We start from the raw sequence: 24,444 nt of genomic DNA, 5'->3' as shown, positions 1-24,444 counted from the left end.
ACAAGAACAAGGGAGAGTCTGGTGTCGACATTCTCCTCTCAAGACTGGCTGGAGGCAGTATATCTTCTGTCCAATAGAAAGGTACGGTAGGCACAAGGGCATGCCAGCCGCTGCTGGGGAGGGCTGGATTCCTGGGTTCCATCCTTACAAGGCTCCCATGCCCAGCTTAATGAAGCACCCCACTTGAAATTCTTATTTATAAGTTACTTTAGTTTTTGAGACAGTGTCTCATGTGGCCCAGTCTGTGCAGCTCTGGATGGCCCCGAACTCCCAAATCTCCTGTGTCACTACCCGAGTGATGTGATTTCAAGTACGTGCCAACACCCCTGGCAGAGGTTTCAAATCCCTGAGCACAGTTTCCCTCTACAGTATTGAGAACCGAGCCCAGGCGTCGTGCTTGCTTAAGTGTTCTACCACCGAGCCACATCCGTAACCCACCTGACTGTCTGTCTGTCTGTCTGTCTGTCTGTCTGTCTGTCTGTCTGTCTGTCTGTCTATCTATCTATCTATCTATCTATCTATCTATCTATCTACCTACCTACCTACCTTCCTATATCTATAGACAGGGTTTCTCTGTGTAGCCCTGGCTACCTTGGAACTCTCTCTGTAGACCAGGCTGGCCTCAGACTCAGATCCGTTTCCCAAGTGCTGGGTTTAAAGACCTGCGTTACCATTCTCAGTAATTTTTGTTTGAAATTTTTAAATCTTTTTTTCATCATTTTATGACATGAGTGTTTCACTGTCTAGTGTTTCATACATGACTGGTGTCCTCGGAGACCAGAGAGGGCACCAGGTTGTGCTGGGACTGGAATTAATGTGACAGCTTATAGCCTCATTGTGAACACTGGGAATCGAACCCAGGTCCTCTGGAAGAGCTGACAGTGCCCTTAACTGAGCCACCTCTCAATACTCTCTTTTATTTTAATGGGGTTCCTATCAACTATTGCACACACCCCTTTCCTCTTCTTTTTTTTCTTTTTCCTTTTTTTTTTTTCCCTTCAAGACAGTGTTTCTCCGTGCAGCCCTGATGGTGCTGGAACTTGATCTGTAAGCCAAACTGGCCTTGAACTCAGAGATCACCTGCTTCTGCCTCCTGAGTGCTAGGATTAAAGGTGTTACCACCACCACCTGTCTGCCCATAAGCTTTCTACGTAGGTCATATGATTGATAAATTGTGACAGCTAAGTATTTGAGACAGGGACTCAGGTACCCCAGATGACTTGAAGGTAGACTTGAAAGGGTCTTGAATGTCTGGTCCTCCTGCCCCTACTCAGTGCTGGGATTACAGATGTGTTCCACCATCCCTACTTTTATATGATATGGGGGGTCCAGTTCAGGGTTTCGTATTAAGTAATCACTCTACTGACTAAGCCACCACATCCAGATGCCTAATTTTATCAATTTTTCCTTCCCAAGTGTTCCCCCCAACCCCCACATGGAAGAAAAGTAGGTTTGTGTGTTGTTCTGTTGACGTCATAGCTTAAAAGTGACCGTTTCTAATGTTAAAGTTTCTCAAATCCTTGGAAGAAGTCCAGTTTTGTCCTTATGCATTTTTAATAGTTTGGGATATTTGCGTCTGTGATCACCATTGAAAATGACCTACATACAACCTTCTTGTCTCACGTGGTCATCATCTAGGTTGGATATCAAGGTTACAGTCCTCACATAAAACATGGTAAGTACTTTCCCCTCGTTTTCTGTCATTTGAGGCAATTTGTATAAGATATGGACTCTGCTACCTGAACATGTACCAGAGTTCGTGGTATTCCGTTGTCATAGCTACGTGCAATTCCCCAAAACCTTTCCTTTCTGATGACAGGATTTACCACCAGGTCAAGTTCCCAGTGTACTTCTGCTTGGTCTGTGGGAGGACTCTGTCCCAGGAGGCGTCTCAGCTCCTAAAATCACTTCCCTAACACCACAGCCACACCGGGACAGCCAGAGTGGGTGGAAGAGGGAAGAGGGAGACCATGGCTCAGCACAGGAGACAGCAGGTCAGGCTTGAGGCTCCTGCAATGTTCTCACTCCCTGCTGCCAGCCAGGTCTCCCGCTTTAGAACAGTGATAACAACAGAGACTTCCTGTCTTCTGTCATTGCACATTCGCTGTATTTTCCAGTGTGTGTGTCAGAATCTGGGCGAGGAAAAGGGCTATTTAAAGACGATGGTCTGTGGAACTCAAGCCAGAAGGCAGGAAAAGGATCTGCTTAGGAGTTAGGCCACTGATCAGAAGACAATCCGACCGACACGGTAAACAACCAGAGATATTCCCTCCCAAGAACGCCGTAAGGATACCCATTAGTGCAAGATGCATGAATTCTATTATTCGGAGAGTTAGGTTATGGTTACAGTGTGGATTAGAAGATAGAGCTAGAGGGTCCAGGATACAGCTTAGGTGGCGTTGTGCTTGTGGAGCACGCAGGAAGTACTGGGTTCAGTCCCCAGCACAGCACAAATGATGGCTCACAATTCTAACTCTAGTGCCCTTAGGAGGATCAGGAGTTCAACGTCATTCTCACCAGCACAGAGAAGTTAAGGCCAACATGGGGCACATGACACATTGTCTCAAAAAAAGGAGGGATGGGGGCCTAGAGAGATGGCCCAGCACTGAAGAACATTTGTCTCTTCCAGAGGACCCTTGTTCCAATCCCAGTACCCCCATGGTGCCTCACAACCATTTGTAACTCCAGATCCGGTGGATGTGACCCCGTGTTCTGGCCTCTGTGACACTGAAGTATCATGAAACACAGACATATATACAGGCAAGATACCCATACACATAAAAATACATGCATACATACATACTACATACATGCTGGGGGGGATGACTTGTTGGTAAGGTTCTTGCCCCATATGTATGAGGACCAGAGTTTGGATTCCCATAACCTGTGTTTAAAAAAAAAAAAAAAAAAAAAAAAAAAAAAAACAGACACAGTAGTGTATGCTTGTAATTCCCCCAGCTGTGAAGACACAAACGGGAATTTCGCTGGGGCTTCCTGACAGCTGATCTAGTTGGATAGATGAATTCCCTGTCTCAGATACTAGGATGGAAGGCAACTGAAAAAGATATTCACCTCTACATACACCCACATACTTGTGTATACATGTGAACACAAGTACCTCACAGAGAGACAAGACAGACAGACAGACAGAAGACATAGCTATAGCCAAGTGCTCTGGTAAACACATTTCCAATTCTAGACCTACAGAGGTGGAGCCGAGACCAGGAGTTCAGTCATCTTCAGGTACCTAGCTGGACTAACCTACATGATATAGTCTCAAGAGAGAGAGAAAGAAAGAAATCGAGCAAGCGAGAGGGGGAAGGGAGAGGGAGAAGCGGAGGGAGAGAGGTGGAATAGCTACCTGCTCTACAGATGTAGCTTTAGCATGACATCAAACATCCAAATGCACAGACTATAGGACTGGGCCAGTAATCGTAAAGAAAGGCAACGCAGAGAGAAGTTATGCTAAAGGATCGAGAAGGTGTGGCCAGTGCTAAGACATGAGAACAAAAGCCATCTGGGGGCTGAGGAAGCAGATCAGAGGAGAAACGTGCTGCCAAGCATAGAGACCCGAGTTCCACACTTTGGAAGGAGAGACCTGACTCCCAAAAGTTGTCCTCTGATCACACGGACCCTGTGGTGAAAGCATGCTGACACACACATACATGCACAGACGCACACACAATAAACGAAGATCTAAACATCATACAAATATTTTGTAAAGAAAAAAGTTTGGGAAATCGGTTTGTCAAAGCGTGTTTAGCACCGATCAAGTAAATATGAGCCTCAACTTCCCCCTGCCCTAACCACGAGAGTAGAAACACATGTACAGGGACAGGGACATGTTCTAAGATGAGGCAGACCCCATATCTCATGATGGTGGTGTCCCTAGTGTGAGTGTTGGTATCTACAGTGAGTCTCTCTTCACCCTGACCCCCGTGGTGACCTGGGCACTTGCCTGTGTACGATGTGTAAGCTGGGGCTCTATGCCCCAGCCTGCTATGGCTCCTTCCCACTTGGGCAGCCAAGGATGCATGAAAGACCTTTGCTCACATACAAAGATTCAGGCAGTCTTCCTTCCATGGACCTATTTTTAAATGCTAATTGAAGATGCACCTCTCAAAACAGACAGTCCAAGAATGAGAGGTTTCCCAGGTTTCCAAAGCACTAGAATTAACCCAAGGATCAACAACTCGAAATACCAGAGGTCCTCAGAGCCATCCATCAAAATTTAGAACAGGAAGTCCGGGGATCCAGAGAAGGCTTCAAGACAGAAGTGGGCCTTCATACAACAAATACTGCCGTTAAGATGTGAGAAAGTTTCGGTGTCTAGATTTAAAAAGGCAAACGTTTCTCCTCTGAAGAAGAAAAGAGAAATACAATTAGGAACTCCGGGAGAGCAGGAAGCTGTGTGAGGATGTTGTGGCGCAGCTAGGAAAGGAATGACCAAGCAGGGCATTAAAGGGAACGTGGGAGAGCACACTGAACTCAGTGCCTCGAGCATCTCTTACACCGAAGGTCAGAGGCCCTGACGAGCTGCTCAGCTCCACAACAGTATCCCTAAAACGCTTTATTGACTGTCAGTATTCGAAATCCATAGCTAGGCGTTTTAATTTGGATACAGAAGCAGTCACAGTTAGTAGAGGCGGGAATGGGGTGGACAGGAAAGGGTGATGAACCTCAGCTCATTTTATACACTGGGGAGTCCAGAAATGCTCTGTAAAACCAATGGTGGGGGACACTTGGTTAGTGTCTGAAAGGCCTCAGATCCACACCCAGCACCACAGTGAGGCAAAAGGAAATGAATGTCACCAGAAAGGAAAGTGGGGAAATGTAACCAAACTGGGGAGAAAGATGCCACTGCAAGGTTGTCACCAGTCTGGACGCTGTAGCTCTTCAGTAACCACCTGATTTCCTGAGTCATAAAACACCTAAGCCAGTGCATCATCTGCCGAAATGTCTCTCTGGAGAAAAAAACACATTTCCCAGCATCCCTTACAGCTACATTCATTCAGGTAATCAAATTCCGGTTACCTGGATATATGGAGAGATGACACTTCTTTTCATTACTTTGAATATGAATGTGACAGGCCTTCTCTGGCCCAGGCTGAGTCTCGTTATAAGTTACAGTGGGCAACATGCACACTGTATTCCTAAAATGCACACACACATGCACACACAGGCTGCATGTTAGGCACTTTCCTGAGGGCTCTGCACATTTTAACTCACCTAGCCTACTGATGTGTGTTCTTTCCCTGTGGCTGTTACACAAAGGACAACAGATGGCTTCGACTGCATTTCACTGTGTACGCATGTAGGCACCTGTGTGCACCTCTGTCAGGCTTGGTGGGAAATGCCTTTACCCACTGAGCTGTCTTGCTGCTCTTGTGCAGTGGTTTGAAAATGGGCCTGCCTGGAGGGTAGATGTCTAAAAACAGTGTTAGCTGGGAATGCTTCCTTCTTCAGGCTCAGGGGTGGGGGGATCACTTGCATTCCCCGGCTCACAGTGCTTTCCCTCCACATCCATGTGCTTCCGTCAGCAAAGCCTGACCAGTCCGATTTCCAGCCTTCTTCTTCAAGGGCCTCTTAGGATTATATTAGTCTCACCAAGGCAATCTAAAATAACACCCCATCTCAAGATTCTTTCTCTCCTTTCCCCTTTCTTCCCCTTTCCTCCCCTCCCCCCTCCCTCCATTGGTCCCTCTGTCCATCCCTCCATCCCTCTGTCTCTCTCTCTCTGTCTTTCTCTCCCTCTCTCTCTTCTCTCCTCTTCTCTCTCTCTCTCTCTCTCTCTCTCTCTCTCTCTCTCTCTCTCTCTCTCTCTCTCTCTCTCTCTCTCTCTCTCTCTCTCTTTTCCAGGCAACACTTGAGATAGTGCAGAGGCAGAGTCAGCCATATCTCTGTGAATTGCAGGCCAGCCTGGTCTACAAATGGAAACCTTGTCTCAAATAAAAACAAACACTTAAAAAACAACTGGGCTCTCATGTAATCTAGGTTGCTCTTGAACTTGCTATGTAGCTGAGAATTACTTTGAACTTCTGATCATCCAGCTTTTACCTCCCAGTGCTTGCATGGCAGGTATGTTTCACTAGGCCCAGTTTTTGCAGTAGTCCTGGGGATTAAACCAGTGTAAACCTTTGTGTGTGCTAAGGAAGCATCCTACTGGATAAGCTACATCCATACCCTTTCGAACATCTCAATCATTTTTGCAAATTCCATTTGGGATAGATTCTAGCAACCAGGATGTAGACACCCATTGGGGAACATTACTCTTTCCTCCACGGTTTGGTACAGTCTTGTTCCCATTTAGAGACGATGAAACCCAAGCACAGGGAAGCTAAGTAGTGTGTCAGAGTCACACAGCAGGAAAGTAGCTGATCCATGAATTTAAATCCAGTGTGGCTCCAGTGTCTCTGCACACAAGCCAGACTCCCCTCTATTCTAGCTGAGTGTTGGTGTCCTGGTAACGGCAGAGCTGCCTTGCCGGTCCTGGATGGCCTACAGAGAGAGATGCTGTTGTCTTTCGACACCGACATCATCTGTTATGGTAGCTATGATCAAATGCAAGGATCCATAACTACTCTACACAATTAAAAATGATCTTACTTTATTTTTTTTCCAAATGATTCACTTTGAAAGAGGAGAGTGTATTCTGTGTTCATTTTAAAAATCCTGAAGTTGCAGGGCAAGACTAATGATCTGTCTGCATCAGACCCTGCTGAAGCCCTGCAGAGGTTGTACTGCTCTTGGATGGACAGAACCCAAGCTCTTCAGTCTATGCTGGAGGCCAGGCCTTAACCCATCCCCCCCGTCCCTGTGTCTCTGTCTCTCTCCATCTCCCTATTTCTCTGTCTCCTTCTGTCTGTCTGTCTGCCTGTCTGTCTCTCTCTGGCTTCCTGTATCTCTGTATCTCTCCATTTCTCTGTCTGCCTGTGTCTCTGTGTCTCTCTGTATCTCTACATCTCTCTCTTTCTCCTTGTGTCTCTGCCTCTCTGTCTCTGTTTTCCTGTGTCTCTCTGTCTCCATCTCTCTGTCTCTTTCTCTAAGTACCTCTAAGTTTCTCTAAGTATCCCCTGGCTGGCCTGGAACTCCCCATGTATAACAGGCAGGGCTTGAACTCACAGAGATCTGCCTGTCTCTTTCTCCTGAGTACTGGGATACATACAGCCTGATTCAGCTTTCTATTTTGTTCCTATGGGGAACACCTGGGGCAAACAAAGTGCTGTTTTAGTAACCCTCGAACCAGCCCTGTCCCAGGCTGGACCACCTCCCCTTTTCCTTTCTTACTCTTGCCCACCATTTCTGTGTTACTTTCTTCTCTATGGCCATGACAAAACACCATGGTCAGGACAACTTATAAGAGAAAAAATTATTGAATGCTGACATTTTAGAGGATGCACCCATGATTACTGTGGCAGGAAGCATGGCAGCAGGCTGGCAGACCTGGCACTGTAGCTGAGAACACACATCTTGAGACAACAAGCATGAGGCAGAGGCACTAGGAATGAATAGCATTTATATTTGAAAACTTAAAGCCCCACCCCTGTGTCGTACCTCCCCTACAAGGCCATACCTCCTATCCTTTCCAAATAGTTCTACCACTAGACCAAATATTTTAATATATGAGCCATTCTCATCCAAAACACTACAACATCTCACTCAAAAAACAAAAACAAAACACAACAAAAAGCACCCACAAACTCCTATTCAGCCCTCAAGACCCAGCCCAAGTTGATTCTGGAATATTTTTGTCTTTAGATTTTCTTTCCTGGTTTAAGATTTTTTTCTCAAATACCTGGCTAGTCAATTGTTCTGACTCCTGCCCACCTCTTACCTCCTCTGACCTCTCCCATTCAGACCCACCCACACCCACACCCACACACACACACACACACACAGAAACAAGCCATTTCTTGTTTTTGTTCCTTCTGTTTTTCTGTGTGAGAATAACCACACCTATGCACATTCACAATGACTACTGTTCACACTAATTGCGCTGGCTAGTTTTATGTCAACTTGACACAAGCTGTAGTCACCTGAGAGGAGGGAACCTCAACTGAGAAGATGTCTCCAAACTATAGGGCTGTAAACAGTCCTGTGGGTCATTTTCTTAATTACTGATGAGTCGGGGGAGGGGGAGTCCAGACCACTGTGGGTAGCAATAACCCGGACTGATGGTTCTGGGTTCTATAATAAAAGATGGAGGAACAAGCCAGTAAACAGCACTCCTCCATGAGCTCTACACCAGTTCCTGCCTCCACATTCCTGCTCAGTTTGAGTTCCTGTCTTGGCTTCCCTCGATGGACAGTGACTTGGGAGGTGTAAGCCATGGCAAAGCTTTCCTTCCAAGTCCCTTTGATCACAGTGTTTCATTACAGCAAATGAAACCCTAAGATATTAATAGCAGTGTCATTTAATAATTTGGAGCTCTCACAGCCCCCAAGCACCAACTAACATATGCTCAAAATCTATGCAATACCAAGCCACAAGTTAAGCAGAAGCCTGTCTGACAGGGTTAATTCTTCCTCCGTGACTGATGTGATTTTAAAACGTAAGACTAGTATTGAAAGATCATGCATCCAAGGATGTCAGTCCTTACCTTACTGATGCCCAGCCCTGACACTCTCCACACCTGCCTGGTCTCAGCAAGTCCTGTTACAAACTTCCCTATGAAAAAAGCTACTGGTGTTTGATTTTAAGCAGCGTGTGTGTGTGTGTGTGTGTGTGTGTGTGTGTGTGTACGTGTGTGTATTTGCATACCACAGCAGCAATGTAAGGTTATTTCCAGTGCTGAAGGCTCACATCCTGATGAATCCTCAAGGAGGAAGACCAAGGAATAGGCAGGGCTGTAGCCCTTTGACAGGCTCTGGGGAGTGTCTCCCTCACTTCTCCAGTAACACTGTCTGAGGCTCCTAATTCACTCTTAGAAGCCACCTTGGTGTTCAGCATAATCTCCCCACCTCAAGAGCTTTATAATGTAGTCACATCTGTACAGTTTTCTAGCCTGGTTCTAGGGATAGTCTAGACTAGAGTTTTGCTTTTGGTTTTGAAGCATTAGTGTACAACCCCTGTAACTTTAATTTTTTTCAAATCCTATTTTCAGTGATGGTTCTTAAACACTTTGGTCTCCCTTGTAGCCCAGCACCCACCAGAAGTAGTGGAAAAGAAAGGATATGGTATGGGAGGAGCAGGGAGGGGACTGGACCTGTTTAGGAAGGTTCTTTGGAGCAGCTCCCACCTGTGTTGTCCGGAAATCGGCAGTTCAGTTCATAGGTCAGCAGCGGCAGCTCGACCCACTCACAAACACTTCACAGATGCACCAGCAGTGCCGTTCGGTAGAGTCGGGTTAGCCACAGTGGTAACTCAATCTAGAGGAGTCGGCCAGCGCTCAGCCTTGGCTTGAGTCAGCAGGAGGGACCAGGAGGAGCACCAGAAGTTCTCAGCTGTGGGTCTCTCAGTGAATCAAGGATCAGCAAAGACACAAGTCTCACAAGTGTGGTACAGCTAGTTCTATGAGCAAGCCTAGCTCAGCCTCTGACACTGTCTGTGGAGTCCTTTTTATATTCCCTCCAAACATCACGTGTCCTCCATGGGTCCTGCCTTAGCTCATGCCTCTACCCCAGCTGACACGCCTCTCTGCCAATCAGCCTGAGTCTGTTGAAGTGGCAAAAGGCTGCAGCACACCACCAGAAGTTTTTTGGTGAGGTTCTCTCTACGGAGTCCTGACAGGTGCATCTCAACTATGCAGTGTAAGGCAGACCAATGCATGCATGCTATTAGCAACGGGCTAACAACAGGTCCTTTATCACATGTCTTTTCGTGTGCTTGCTTTAGCAGAACATTTTTTCATTTGTCTGCTTCCGGGAAACATTCCTTCATGAGTCTGCCTTAACCTTTCACCTGTGTCTGCTTCAGCTAAATGTCCCTTCATATGTTTAGGGAAACACCATCTAACTGACTTTCTAGAGAACTCTTAAATTTCCAGGGCCTTCTGTATGCTAAGCAAGCACTCCACCTCTGAGCTACATCCTCAGACTGCAGACCTCAAATTTGACCACCTTAACCCTAAATCCCCTCGTTTGGTGTTAGAGATAGAACCCAAAGCCTTGCACATGCTCACAACTGCCCAACTGCTGAGCTCTATGTCAGATTACAGTCCTAACTATTACAGAGTTCTAGGGACACGGAAGTGACTATTCAGGAGTACATGTCAGAAAGCGCTGAGCTGGCAGTTAAGCCAGGCCTTTCTATCCCCAGAACCTGTGCCCCTGGCCTCCCCTCAACAACCTCTCGAGCAACTATAAGGGAAGGTTTACTTCCTGGACTCACATTGTGGACCCTAAACTCATTTCGCTGGAATCCGTCTCCTTACAATAACCCCCCATGCATTTGATTCCTCCTAACCACTTCTATGTAAGGGGCTCCCCAGCCTAAGCTGCAGGGTCTGCTCTGCTGCTGTGTGGCCCTCAGGGTTTCTTGAGTAATTAGCTAGCTGGGTGACCAAGCCCTTTCTCCTGTCCCACCCCTGTGTGGAAGATGTTGCCTAAGTCTCGGAGGGTCGTGATTCCAGCTCTTCCTCCAGGAGATGCAGACATCCTGTGTAGATGCTGAGGACATGAGGTATCTGGGTATCACTCTGGGGCATGACTATTTGGCTAACCCTTCTTAGAAGTCGTTGCCATTGAACTCACAGCTACCTCAGTTACTTTCCTAGCCCCTGTCCTTGGAACCCCCTTTCTGGAGCAAATAGAGCCCTGCACCCCAATTCAACCTCTTGTTTCCTGACTTAGAGACTTCTAAACAACATCTCTGCCCCCTGGCCATGGCTGCCCACCAACAGCCAGGCCTGAGGCATCCACAAATCGCAAAGCCAATTACTGTTCAATTGCTCCAGTCCTGGCCAGACAGAGAGGTTACTGTACGTCGCATTGGCATCAGGGGAGGGGGTGAAGCAGCGCCTTAGGACAGTGCCTGGGCTGATACTTGGAGATGGATGTGACAGGGACCTGTGGCTTGGAGGCTCAGGATTAAATCAACAAGGCTGGGGCTGGCTGGTTCCAGGAGAAAGGTCATTTGGACACGGTTTGACAGACAGCAGAGCATAGGCTCCAGGCTGGCCTTCCCTCAGCAGAGAAAGCACCAGGGCTTGTGGGCCCAGTCCAAAGATGGAAAACCTGAAGTCCTTGTTGCCTCTTGGGCACTGGCATTTTGCCAGGAGCTCCCAGGAGCCAGTACCATCATACCTAAGAACTAAGCAACCGCAGTTCCCAACAGTCTTCCAGAGCACGCCCAGCTCAGGAGCAGACATTCAGGGCCTCTCTCTCCCGTGTTTCTCTAGGCACCTGTCGCTGAACTGGGGCACCTGACTCAGGACCAGACAGTCCTGGGTCCTATAGTCTCCTGCTGATCAGGGTCAGATAGGTGAAGAACAGAGATCTGCCATCTTCAGGAGTCCCTCCTGACGCCCCTCTTAAAGGGCAGCCATCTCTGGAATACAGAATTAAAGGGGGGGAGAAGTGAGCAACTGGAGATACCTGGTCAGTGGGGCTGGGACTGGCGCTAAGACACTGCATGTTCTCAGTGGTTTAAAGGAATAGCAGCCAGTCTCCCTGCACACACATGGACAAAGGCACTCCTCTTCCCCCTGTGCACACTGGTTTGAGAGAATGGAGGCTGTTGGTTCACTCCATCCTAGAGTGTCTGGGGGGCTTGGAATCCACAGCTCTGAGCTGTAGAGTCGGTGCAGAGCCTCGGCTGCCCACTGCCCACACAGGGCTCTTCCGCATCCCTGACTGCACCTTGCCTGCAGCAGCTGTTACTTGAGTGTCTTGCATGATTTTCCTCCCATCCCCCACATGCTGTAGCCTCCTCTGGGACCCCTACATGGCAAATGGTCGCAGCTCCAGATTGGTGTGTGTGCTGCCTGGGGGGGTTGCTGGGGGGGTGCGGGTGGGATGTAGCCGGATGAATCATCACCATGGGAGCAAGCTACCGAGTTCCACATTCACACTTACAGAGCTGTAGACACAAAGGCATGCCCGCATACACATTCCCACACTCACAGGGAGACACATGGAGAGGCCAGTGCTGGTCAAAACCGCAAATGTACACTGAGACCCAGACAAAAACCTCTCTACACACATGCACACACACACACATGCGTGCACGCACACACACAATCTTCAGACACAGATACTGAAACACAGGGACAAATCAAGACCCATACAGACATATCTTACCCAGAGGGAAGCCAGTCATCATCCGAGACTCTCCTACAGAGACACACACATACCCATGGCCACAGTCTAGATTGTTTAGACACAACCTAACCACCCTTCTGTGAATACACAAGCTCTCTCTCTCTCTCTCTCTCTCTCTCTCTCTCTCTCTCTCTCTCCTCCCCTTCTCACTCCCTCCCTCCCTCTCTCTTCCTCCCTCCCTCCCCTTCCCCACACACACATACATACACACACCACAGTCCCTCTTTTCTGGAGTCCTTCATCTATCCTCTGCCTCAGGCAGTACTCAGAGCAGACATGACAGTTTTAGAATCCTAGAGATCTATGACCCATATTCTTGCATACAGATGCCATAGCTACCCAAGGACAGAGTTTCTGCCTTGGGTCCAGCCACCTCCATTCACCAGACCCACAGAGGTGATGCCCTAGTCTGCTCAGATTCCTTGTTTGCATCTCTAGCACCTTAGAGGAGGGCCTGGCTGCCAAGGAAAGATGGTGGTCACATTCCCAGGAAGGAAGGGATGTGAGAGAAAGGAGACTTACTTGGATGACCCTGTCTTGAGGCAAGAGGTGGATAAAATTCCAACCTACCTGCTAGGATTCCCAGGAGACTCAAACCAATTATGTGCACCTGATGCTGCCTACCTTAAAGACCTCTCCTATACTCCCCACCTTAACCAGAGGGCCACTTGGTCATGCTTTATGGTTCAGAGCAGGTGCTCCTATTCTAAGAAGCCCTGGAAGAGCTCTTCTGCCCTGTTGTGACTCTCAGCCCCCTATATCTCTCCCAGCTTTGTGGACACCATAGGAAAATGTCTTACTCCAGGAAGCCTAGATCCTTTGCAGGACTGGGGGAGAGAGGGGCTCTGGGAGATTAGAGTGTGGAACACAGGTTCGAACCTCAGCTCTGCCTCTGACCTTGGGCCAAGCCCTGAGCTATGTGTACCCAAGGACTTATCTGTAAAATGGGGAGAATAATAACTATCTTACCAGGCTGACGTGGGGATTAAATGAGATCGTGCATTGGGTATCCTGTGGAAATGGCGGCCGGCCATATTATAGGCTCGTTGCTTGCCATAATATGAGCTTGGTAAATACTGAATTAACGAACGCCCCCAGCTTCCCTTCTTCTGCCTCCACCTCACGTCCCTGCTTTAGGACGGGGGAAAATAAGTGCGACCAAGAAGGATTTGGGGCAGAGAGATCCAGGCGAGATCAGGGCTCTCTGACGTCTCTGGACACTAGCTGCTCCAGTGCGTCTTGAGCTTGCTTTGGCCGACATTCTCTTACTCCTGGGCCACCCATCTGTGCCACCACCCTAATCGGTCAGGTGAGGCAGCATGTAGAGATGGGGTCCATCCCTGTCCTGTGGGACCCCGACACCCCCCACCTCAGGTGCGCGCTGAATGCGGGGTGGCGGGAGTGTAAGTGTTGAAAGGATGCTCAGGATATGAATGAGCCAGTGGACGCGTGAATGGAGGTGGATGGAAGCGTGAAGTACAAGGCGGGGCTCCAGCTGAGTGACCACGAGTGCAGACAGGCCGGGGCTCCCTCCCCTCCCCTCCGAGCCTCCCGCTTCGCTCCCCTCCCCGCGGCGCGCAGCCCTCCCGAACCCTCCCGAGCTACCGCGGGCACCGGAGCCCAGACCACGCAGCCACCGAGCGGACAGCACCGCCTCAGGAGGGGGCTACCCCGCCGCATCCCCAGCTCCGCAGCAAGGTGAAGTCCCGCGAGCAAGGTCCAGGTACCAGCAACCGAGCATGCCCGGGGCCGGGAGCCAACAGGTGCGGGGCGTGGGGGACCCCCAGGACTGACATGGGGATTCCAGAGGAGCAGCGGCAGGTGATGGAGGGAGCTGGAGTCTCTGGGGAGGAGGGGTGACCTGGGTGCTGGGAGACTGCGCCACCACCCACTCCGCTCACCTTCGGGCGGCTCCCGCGTACCCTTTAGCTCACTTGCTGCCCCTTCTGGGAATCCTCCCAGACTCCCTAAGGGGCAGGGAGGTCCCGTTGGGAAATCGGTAGGCCAGTGTCTCTGTCCCTTCCCCTAGGGCTTTCAGGGGAACTGTCCATCCTCCTACACCAGTCTGGGGTCGTCCCTACCCAGCCAAGGGAAAAAGGGGGCTGAGCAAGGGAGGAGGGAGCGGCCTGAGCCAGGCCGGATTTATGAATGGAGAGCGGCCTGCGCACCAACTCAGCGACCCCTGGCGGTCGTCGGGGAGCATCGCGGCCCCGGGGAGGTCTCCTAGCAAGGGGGTCTTGAGAAGCCTGGTATGAGGATCCTTTCCTCTCACCTAGGAAGTGCCTACCCTCACTTCTCTGGGCGGGTGTGTGCGCTCCCGCGCGTGCACACGCACTGAGGAGGATCTGTCAGGTCTGGTGGGCGGGACCTAGGTCTTCAGTATCTCCCTGAACCCTTTTCCCAACCATTAATCAAGATTGACTCAAGAGAAGATATTTGCTGTTGGGGATGGGTTTCCTTCCTAAATCCGTGATGGCTGGAGCACTCAGACAGACCTGGATTGGCTTTGTGACCTTGAGCAAGGGACTCAACGCTTAGCTTCCCGTCTCTCCATCCACACAGCAGGGCTCACTAATACTAGCAGACACTGACTAGAGGGCCGGCTTCCGGGGGACTGGACTCTGGGTGAAGTAGTTTCCAAATCTTAGAGCTCAATACTCCTTCCTCATCGTGGCGCTGGAAGGTAGGTGCCTTTGATACTCCTTTGAACCACTGGGTAGGGAAACTGAGGCTGAGAGAGGGAGGTAAGGTGACTACCTCCACCATTGCCATCCATGACTAAGAATAAGGAGATGAAAGGTAGTCTCTAAATGTTCCCTCCTTCTTTTCCTCCCTTCCTTCCCTCTTTCCTTTCCTCCCTTCTTTCTCTCCTCCAGGAAGTTTGGTCTGGGAGTCCAAAGATCTGAGTGCAAGACCAGGACCTTTGAAAGGAGTGGGCTGAGGGCTGTGGGAGTTTCTCTTCCTCCGCAGAGCCCAGGATGCTCCTCAGCTGAAGTAGCTCCTAAACTCATGGAACCCTCGGGCACTCCTGGGGCCCAGCCCGGTGTCCCCACTAGCAGTGGGGAGCCCTTCCATCTGTCTCCAGACTATGAGGACGAGTTCCTCCGCTACCTGTGGCGCGATTATCTCTACCCGAAGCAGTACGAGTGGGTTCTCATCGCAGCCTACGTGGCTGTGTTCCTCATAGCCTTGGTGGGCAACACCCTGGGTAGGTGTCTGCCTTCTTCTGAGAACTAGAGGGAGTCCTGGGCTTTCCCTACACACCCGTTCCTGTGGGTGAGGTCGGGACGGGGCCTCATTATCCCAGCAGAGCCTGAGTGGGTGTGGCCCTGCTAACCGGCTTTACCTCACCTTGCTGCTCTCTGCAGTTTGCCTGGCCGTGTGGCGGAACCACCACATGAGGACAGTCACCAACTACTTCATTGTCAACCTGTCCCTGGCAGATGTGCTAGTGACTGCTATCTGCCTGCCAGCCAGCCTGTTAGTGGACATCACCGAATCCTGGCTCTTCGGCCATGCCTTGTGCAAGGTCATTCCTTATCTCCAGGTTAGCTCTCCCATGGCTCTCAGTACCCTCTACCACATCTGTCCAAAACCTATGACCTTGGTGGCTCTCAGTAACCTTCAGGCTTGCCTTTCAGTCAAGTCATGGTGGCTTGGGACCCTTATAGGGTCATTCAGACCACTCACTAGGCTGGACACTGGGGAAAACAGACACAGTCCCACATACACACATAGACTTCCCCTCCTGGAGCCAGATACACACACACACACACACACACACTAGTTACTTCCAGGTCCACGGGCACATGTAGAGAGGAGACAGGAACTCACAGTGGGGACCAAGAGAGTCAAACAGAATTCTCTTTTTAGTCTCCTTTCCTGATACTGGACACCAGGACTCCCAGATAGTACCAGTGGAGTGGGAAGAGGGCTGGTCAGAGACCACCATGGCCTCTCAGTAGCGCTTGGTCCTCTTCCTGCATCCTGGGAAATGAAAAATGGAATGCCCTGGAGGCGATGCCTGCCTAGGCTGCCAGCCTATCTATCTGTGCTTCTCAACCGAGAGAACTTTCCCAACAGCACAGGGGTGACTGACCCTCCAGGGTGACAGACAGGCCTCAGGGGCTTCTTGATGCTTTAGGTTTTCTACTCAACTGATCCCCTTGCTACAGAAGAGGAGATGCCCCACAGTGCCTACCTCATAGGTTGTAAAAGTAGAGAAAGGAGGGGCTGGAGAGATGGCTCAGGGATTAAGAGCACTGGCTGCTCTTCCAGAGGCCCCGGGTTCAGTCCCTAGCACCCACATGGCGGCTCACAACTGTCTGTAACTCCTGTTCCAGGGGACCCAACACCCTCACACAGACATACATGCAGGCAAAACATCAGTGGACATAAAAAGATAAATTATTTGGAAAAAGATAGGCAGAGGAGTGTTGGCCACGCAGAGTCTCAACGTGTCTGTCAGGTCTCCAGCTGGACATTTTCCATACATGGTTTCATTTATTCTTACCAGCATCCTGCCAGATAGATGCTATATTCCCATTCTTCAGATGAGGCTCAGAGAGGGTGAGTGACTTGCCCAAATTCACACAGCACAAAGGGGTGGAGTCATCGTTTGCTGCACTGGTAGCTCTGGGCTGTGAACTGCCCCCTCTGCCCCACACCTCTGATGTTGTGTCCCCATGGGTCAGGCTGTGTCGGTGTCAGTGGCAGTGCTGACCCTCAGCTTCATCGCCCTGGACCGCTGGTATGCCATCTGCCACCCGCTGTTGTTCAAGAGCACAGCTCGCCGTGCCCGTGGGTCCATCCTGGGCATCTGGGCTGTGTCGCTGGCTGTCATGGTGCCCCAGGCCGCTGTCATGGAGTGCAGCAGTGTGCTGCCCGAGCTAGCCAATCGCACCCGGCTCTTCTCTGTCTGTGATGAGCATTGGGCAGGTAACGGGCACCTCTGGGGATGTATACCACCAGGGCAGGGGATTTTTCAGGATGGGTACCCCCAGGGCAGGCATCTCCTCTACTGTGAGTATCAGCTAAGGATCCCTCCAGGATGGCACCGCTAGACTGGGCAATTCTAGGCTCTCTCTCTACCATGGTGCCTAGGTGAAAGTCAGTTGTTCCCGGGTCTTGCTTTGGTTCGTGTTGGGACAGGGTGGCATTGCTGAGACAGATGGTGACCCCACCCCAGGGGAAACTTGACCCTTGCCTCTTCTGACTTACAGATGAACTCTATCCTAAGATCTACCACAGCTGCTTCTTCATTGTCACCTACATGGCCCCCCTGGGCCTCATGGCCATGGCCTATTTCCAGATCTTCCGCAAGCTCTGGGGCCGCCAGGTGAGGCTCTTCCGCTGTCGCTGTCTGGGCTGGGAAGGGGAAGCTGTTTGGCTACGGGAATAGATGGTCCCTGACATTGGAACATATTATCTGCACTGTGACTATGGCCAGGCCCAGGGACATGGGGAGCTGGAGGCCCCAAAGTGACTTGCTGCCTCTTTTAATTAATCAATTAACTTCTGGGGCCTCGGCATATGCTAGACAAGTGTCCCAGCACTGAAGAAAACACCCAGAGCTTTTCTCCCCGTCCAGGTTCCCTCCTTCCTTTGTTTTAACTGGTGAGGCAGGGTCTTGCTAAGTTGGCCTGACCACACTGAACTTACAATTCTGCCCGTCTCCTGTGTAGCTAGGGTTATAGAGCCAGCTTTAGCCACCATATCTAATCCCCTTCCCCCCTAAATATGTGAGAAAACAGACCTGGAGAAGCAACACAATGTCCCCCAAAGCATTCAGCTAGCCAGCAGAAAATCAGAGGTCAACCCCCCAAATCTGAGGATCCAAAGCTCAGCTTAGTATCAGAACGTTAACCCTTGCAGTTCCGGACCGCTTGTCCAGCTAGATTTCACGTCCGGAGAAGTCACACAGCTCACAAAGGTATGAGCAGTCTCTAAACTCCAGCTTCTTGCATTCTGGATCCATGCCTCTTGGTTGTGGGATGGTTGTAAGGCATCTACCCAGGCAGAGAGCTGGTGTCCAGGCCTTTCCCGAGGCCTTCCTGATGCCCAGGCCTCCCCACAGTGTGACACATCTCCTTATGACTCAGCTTTTCACCCCATCCCAAAGACAGAGATGCAGATCTCAGGAAGATGGGAGGGTAGTTGGGAAGGTGTTCAGACCCCACAGTGTGGCAGTTTCCTTGTATGTCCCTGCCTTGCTCACCAGGCCCTAGGAGTGACATCCACCTTTCCCTCGTGTGTGTGTGTGTGTGTGTGTGTGTGTGTGTGTGTGTGTGTGTGTGTGTGTGTGTGTGTGTTGGCTAGATCCCTGGTACCACATCAGCCTTGGTGCGGAACTGGAAGCGGCCCTCAGAGCAACTGGACCAGGGCCTGTGTACAGACCCCCAACCCCGGGCCCGAGCCTTCCTGGCCGAGGTGAAGCAGATGCGAGCTCGGAGGAAGACCGCTAAGATGCTGATGGTGGTTCTGCTGGTTTTCGCACTCTGTTATCTGCCCATCAGTGTCCTCAATGTCCTTAAAAGGTGAGGACAGGTGGGGAGCACATGGGTAGAAGAGGAACTTTGGGGCCTAAGAAAGACAGACACCTTCACTGCCCACCTCTCCACCCTGGGGCAGTTACTTTGTTCTGTTTCCACTTCCTCTATCTGTGCACCTGGGGGGCGGGGGTTATCAGGCTCAGCTCCAAGGGCAATTCTTTCCTCTGTGAACTCGGCTATCAAGTCCCGGGATGGCAGGGTACAAATGACAGACAAGAGCCCTGTCCTCACAGAGGCTGCATTCCAGCACAAAAGAAGACAAATCAATAGAAAAAGCAGTTGCTGGTCAGGCAGTGGGGCAGTGGAGAAAAATGAAATACCAAAAGAGAACAGAGTTTGGTTTTGTCTCGGATACATTGTTGCTGCTGCTGTTGCCAAGGCTTCTCTAAGAAGCTGGGAGGTGTTGGCCTGCAATCTCAGCACTGAGCAGCCAAGGCAAGAGGATCGAGAGTTCAAAATCAGGAGCAAGCATCAAGGGTCTGGAGGATAGCCGTTTAGGCAGGGCACAGGACGCAGCAGTGAGGAGTCATGGGCTGTCAGTGGAAGGTCATGGAGGACTGACGCGGTCGGTCTCGGCTTGTCGTGTCCCGTCTTGTATGATTGTGGCTATGTATTTCTCTAAGCCTCAGCTGCTTTAACCGAAAAAACAATGGATGCTGTCCATGATGTTAGGTAGATGGAGTGGCTCCGGGGAACCAGGTAGCTGGAGTCTGAGCAGATTACTGGTCGCTGTCCCAAGGCCCATTCTAGTCATATCCATGCTTGGGTAGCGAAAATAGTGGTCAAGATCTCAGACCGAGAGCCCCAGGGAACAGCAGTGAGCAGTAAGGACATCTAGTTAGAGTCCTGTGGGCACCTCCTACCTTCCGCGCGCCCACCTATCCTGATTCTCACGATCCTTCTCCCTGGCACTAGAGTGTTTGGGATGTTCCGCCAAGCCAGCGACCGGGAAGCCATCTATGCCTGCTTCACTTTCTCCCACTGGCTGGTGTACGCCAACAGTGCCGCCAACCCTATCATCTACAACTTCCTCAGTGGTAGGTGGACCGTGAACATGGTTACCGAGGGTGGCTATCTATGGTCCCTAGGTCCAACCCAGGCTGGGAGGGGAGGATGCACCCGCCCTCAAGCTCTCTCTGGGAACCCCTCACTCACAGGGGAGATTCAAATACACCGTCCCCTGACCCCCGCCAGGAACCATGATCTGAGCTCTGACCCATAGATGTACCCAGGATGGAGTGTGACATTCCTACACAACAGTGTCTATAAGGAAGGCCTGGGCCCACGCAGGGAGCATGCTCAGTGAGACTTCCTACTAGTTCCTCTCTGGCTGGTGCAGACATAGCAATCTATGTTCCAAGAGGGAACCAGACCCGAGGGAAGAGGACTCTGGAGGCCCTGCAGGGAAATTGTATAGTCTAGCTAAGGGACAAGGAGTAGTCATCAGCATAGACACAAAGTAGGATGGCTTGACTACCCTTAGATCCATGAGCCTCAAAGCAAACAACTCTCTCTTTCCTACTCCCACCATACCCTATGCCCACCTGTCTCAGTGGGGCCCCTACCGTTGGTTTAGCAGAAGTGACTCATTGGACCTCACACTGGGAACAAGGCTTCGGAGGAGCCATCAAGAGGACTGCCCAAGCATGGATACACATTTTTCAAAACTAGGGTGTTTGAGAAAAGGTCAGAGATCACTAGTGTTAACTCTCGCTGGGACTCAGGAATTACTCAGCCAGGCTGCCTGGCTGCTTCTCAGGTCAGAGGACAGGACAGAAGAGAGGAATAGTACTGAGGAGAAATAGGCAGCCACCCAGATGCATATGCCTTGCCTGGCCCGTGTTTGCTAAGCAACTACTGTGTGCTCTTCCCCGAGCTGGATCCTAGAGAATGGCAGGCTGGTAACACAATTTGGGGTTGGTTTGGCTTCAAGGAAAACCTCTGCCCCCTGGCATAAGCGCATGACCTGAATACATTCTGTGCAGTCCCTCTTCTCCTATGTCACCCTCCCCTTTGCAAGATGGGCATGGGGTTGGATGCCCAGGTTCAACTTCTGACTGGATGGCCTTGGGCAAGCCATAGTCTCATCCGTGATGTGAAAAAGTCTCACACGGTGTGAAGATGCTCCTGGGTGGGGGGTGGAGTCTGAGGGACTGGCACAGCCCCTGGTGTAGTGTGACTGTCACCTGCAAGGCTTGCTGCTTTCATCTCCATACCATTGGACCTGGGGGGTGGGGCTAGCAACAGTGCGACCTCTGAGCTCCCTCCACATACACATCATGGAGACACACAGGTGAGCCCCTGAGCCAGACACCAAAACTTGAGCCAGGCTCCTTGCCAGAGTATAGTCAAGGAATCAAGACAATTGAATTTTGCTCCAGGAACCAGCTGGGGCCCTTTCACCCTCTCTGGCTGGCAGGGCTGAGGTAGCCTTGGGCTCTCCCTCCCCGCTCTGTCCTCCCTCCCCGCTCCTCCCTCCTCCCTGTGCTCCTCGAGCTTAAACCCCTTCCTGGTGCATTTGTCTCCTTATGGCTGTATCTTTTGTCTCCCAACCAAGGCAAATTCCGGGAGCAGTTCAAGGCCGCCTTCTCCTGCTGCCTGCCTGGTCTGGGTCCCAGCTCTTCTGCCAGACACAAGCCCTTGTCCTTGCAGAGTCGGTGTTCTGTCTCCAAAGTCTCTGAGCATGTTGTGCTGACCACCGTCACTACAGTGCTGTCCTGAGTAGGGCTGGCCCAGGCTCTGGGAGGCCTGATCTTTTGCCTGGGATCCGCCCCAGCACTCATGGAAAGACTGCTGCCGCTCAGTGAAAGGCCATGATTCCAGTCCTGGCTTTCTGCCTGAGTGACTCGGCCAGAGTCATTCTCTCTCTGAGGCTGTGTCCCCTAAGCTGGGTTGATAGGGGCTTAAGCGTGCTCAAGAAAGCAGAGAGCGCTGTGAACTGTCTAGTGCTGTGGACGTGGTTACTGTCATTCCTGTCTCGTAAGGCTATACCCTACACTGTTACTTCACCCTATCCGAGCTTGGCTTTCCTCCCAAAGACCTGTCTCCTACTCAATTATAGGCCTTCCCTGCTGGAGTCTACTCCAAAGGTCCCCACAGGCATATTCACCTGGCCTGAAAGCCACCCAAAGCCCGGACTGCACATGGCCAGCTGCACCGATGTGTCCCTGTGAACCAATTTGGTTTCAGCCCTTCCTCCTCAGTGAGCTCTGAAGCTCGGTCCACCCTCTGCAGGTGTGGACTGCCCGCAGCAAAGGCTGGATCTTGTTGGCACTGTGGAGTGCTTAAACACTCTCCATGTGGCCGTTCGGCATGGAGGCCAACAGCCCGTAGCAACTGTAATTAAAAACCTGGCACTGAATGTTCCCTTTCTTTGTCATTGCACAAAATCGGTGCTGCTCAGGTTAGTAGTGGGAGGTAAGGTAGCTGAGGGATGGCACAAGAAGGCACTGGAATTGGAATTATCTGTGAAGCCCCGTCCTCCCCCAGATGGACTGACTTCGGGCTATGCTGCCTCAGGCAGTGCCCAGCCTCTGGTGCCCAGGACTCCGATCTCTGACACATTTTCTGTTTCCTGCCCGATGGCCTCTGGACTGGAAGGTAAGGAGGTAGGTGGGTAGGCAGTGGGTTGACAGATTTACTATTTGTAACCTTCTTGGAAAGCAGGGCTTTATTTATTTTCTATGAACTCACAGAATACAAAGAGAGCGTCATGAACTCAGCCAGCCATGCTCCAGCTTCCACTGAGCTGATTACAAGGCTGCCCAAAAGGCCCTAATACTTGTTGCCAGAGCAGAAGGTGAGCTCATTCTGGAGTGCCACTCTGCTAAGTGGAGCAGGGAACATCTGGCTGAGGCCACTGGGGGTGAGCACACCAGCAGGTGTTAACAGATCACCAGTCAGGAAGTAGGGCAGGGCCTTGGGGCCCAGCCTCGGAGTCCCTGACATCATGGCCCACTGTAGGCATGTCCTTTTATCCAGATCAGGTGTGTTCAGTAGCCCCTCTGCTTTATAAACTCATCAGCCCAGCAGTCATAGCTGGCCAGCAGGGGTGAGCAGTCCTGACATTGGTCAGGGAATCCAAATGTGTAAGGCAGGTATGGAGGTGCAGAGCTTGGGACAAGGCGTGAGGACTGGATCCCATAGGTCTTGAGTTCTCAGAAAAAAAGAAAAAAAAGGTAGATTGTGATTGACACCACTCTAAAGATGGGTTTGGGGGCTAGAGGCGTAGTGAGGTGGCAGAGAACTTGTCTAACATGAGGCGCTGGGTTCCATCAGCACCACATAAAAAAACCCAAAGATTTCCAGTGGCTACATGGAGCTGCAGGAGCAGGGTTGACAGGGGCTTCCTGTGGGGGTGCAGCACCAGGGTGGGCTTTACACCTCTCCTTGGGGAGCTGACACACTCAAGCACACCCGGGGAGGTAGCCAGGATGCTCAGGGAGAGGTACAAGAAAACCTGGGCTGGGGAACGGCAGGTAAGCCCAGGGCTACCTGGTGGCTGACAGAAGTTGGGGTGTGGTTGGGGAGATTTGGTAGTAGGCCCGACTACCCAGAACAATGGCATGCAGAAAGGAGGGAGTTTGCTCTGGTCAGCCCAAGAGAGAAAACTAGGGCCAGCAGACGGTGTTTCTAAAGCTATGGGTTAGAACAGGAAGACACTTCTGCCAGTAGAAGATAAGAAAGGAAACCTGGGGCTGGAGAGGTGGCTCAGCAGTTAAGAACACTGACTGTTCTTCCAGAGGTCCTGAGTTCAATTCCCAGCACCCACATGGTGGCTCACAACCATCTGTAATAGGATCTGATGCCTTCTTCTGGTGTGTCTGAAGACAGTGACAGTGTACTCACACACATAAAATATATAAAACAGGTAACCTGCAACACTGCTCCATCCCCCTTTTCTTTTGGTTACTGGAAGTTGGCAAATAGAGGCTGGAGTCCTAAAGAGGTGCCCCCTCCAGAAATGATGGCGCTGGCCTCTGGGATTTGGACGAATCATTCTGGGACTACAGAGCCACAGCGGCCCAGAGGAGCTGAAATGGCTGAGTCTGACAGGCCTGTTGGCCTCTGTGACCTGGAAAACAACAGTCCCAGGCACTGTCCACCCCCACCCTGCAGGGAGGACTGCCCTGCTGAAGGCCTCAGTCTCAGAGCTCTTATCTCCATCTCCCAAAGCCAGAGGATAATCACACCATCATCTGTGATACGGCCTCCTAGCAAACTAGAATGTCTGGTGTCTTCAGCTTTTGATTGAAATTCTGTCAGCTCATTACAGACACGGTGCAGACTGGGTATCATGCTGATCTAGAAATGCAACTGGCAGGTACTGGTGTCTGTGCTTAATAAAAGTAGGGGGAGAGTTATGACTTCATAAATGGAGTTTGTCTGGGAGATAAAACTCAGGCCTAAGATAATAAAAGGACCATGCTGTGAGAGGTCTGGGGTGGTTGCTTTCAGCCCAGAATGGTAGCCCTAAAACTTTAAGAAACACAGGCAGCCTTTTGGGCAGATCCTAGACACAGAGAAACCTGGCAGGGCCCCGACTTCACCTTGGCAAATAATACGGTCACTAAAGGCCCTAACACGGCTTCTTTCCCATGGCTTGGTAAGCAGCTGACACCTCCATAGTGAGG

At 51.0% G+C, this 24,444-nt stretch overlaps 1 protein-coding gene across 1 annotated transcript; it reads left to right on the top strand.

Annotated features, from left to right (window-relative positions):
• Window positions 1-15,269: 15,269 nt before the first annotated feature.
• Window positions 15,270-21,532, top strand: HCRTR1 (hypocretin receptor 1; the record flags this gene model as incomplete). Its single annotated transcript, XM_080921824.1, has 7 exons — window positions 15,270-15,468; window positions 15,629-15,807; window positions 16,955-17,198; window positions 17,483-17,598; window positions 18,579-18,796; window positions 19,727-19,848; window positions 21,369-21,532. The coding sequence occupies 7 exons, from the start codon at window positions 15,270-15,272 to the stop codon at window positions 21,530-21,532; spliced, it is 1,242 nt and encodes a 413-aa protein (XP_080777950.1).
• Between the last annotated feature and the right edge of the window lie 2,912 nt (window positions 21,533-24,444).

The sequence above is a fragment of the Micromys minutus genome, assembly GCF_963924665.1.
Source record: "Micromys minutus genome assembly, chromosome: 9".
In the NCBI taxonomy this organism is placed as follows: domain Eukaryota; kingdom Metazoa; phylum Chordata; class Mammalia; order Rodentia; family Muridae; genus Micromys; species Micromys minutus.
The sequence above is the reverse complement of the archived record's forward strand: the minus strand, read 5'-3'. Positions and strand labels throughout refer to the sequence as shown.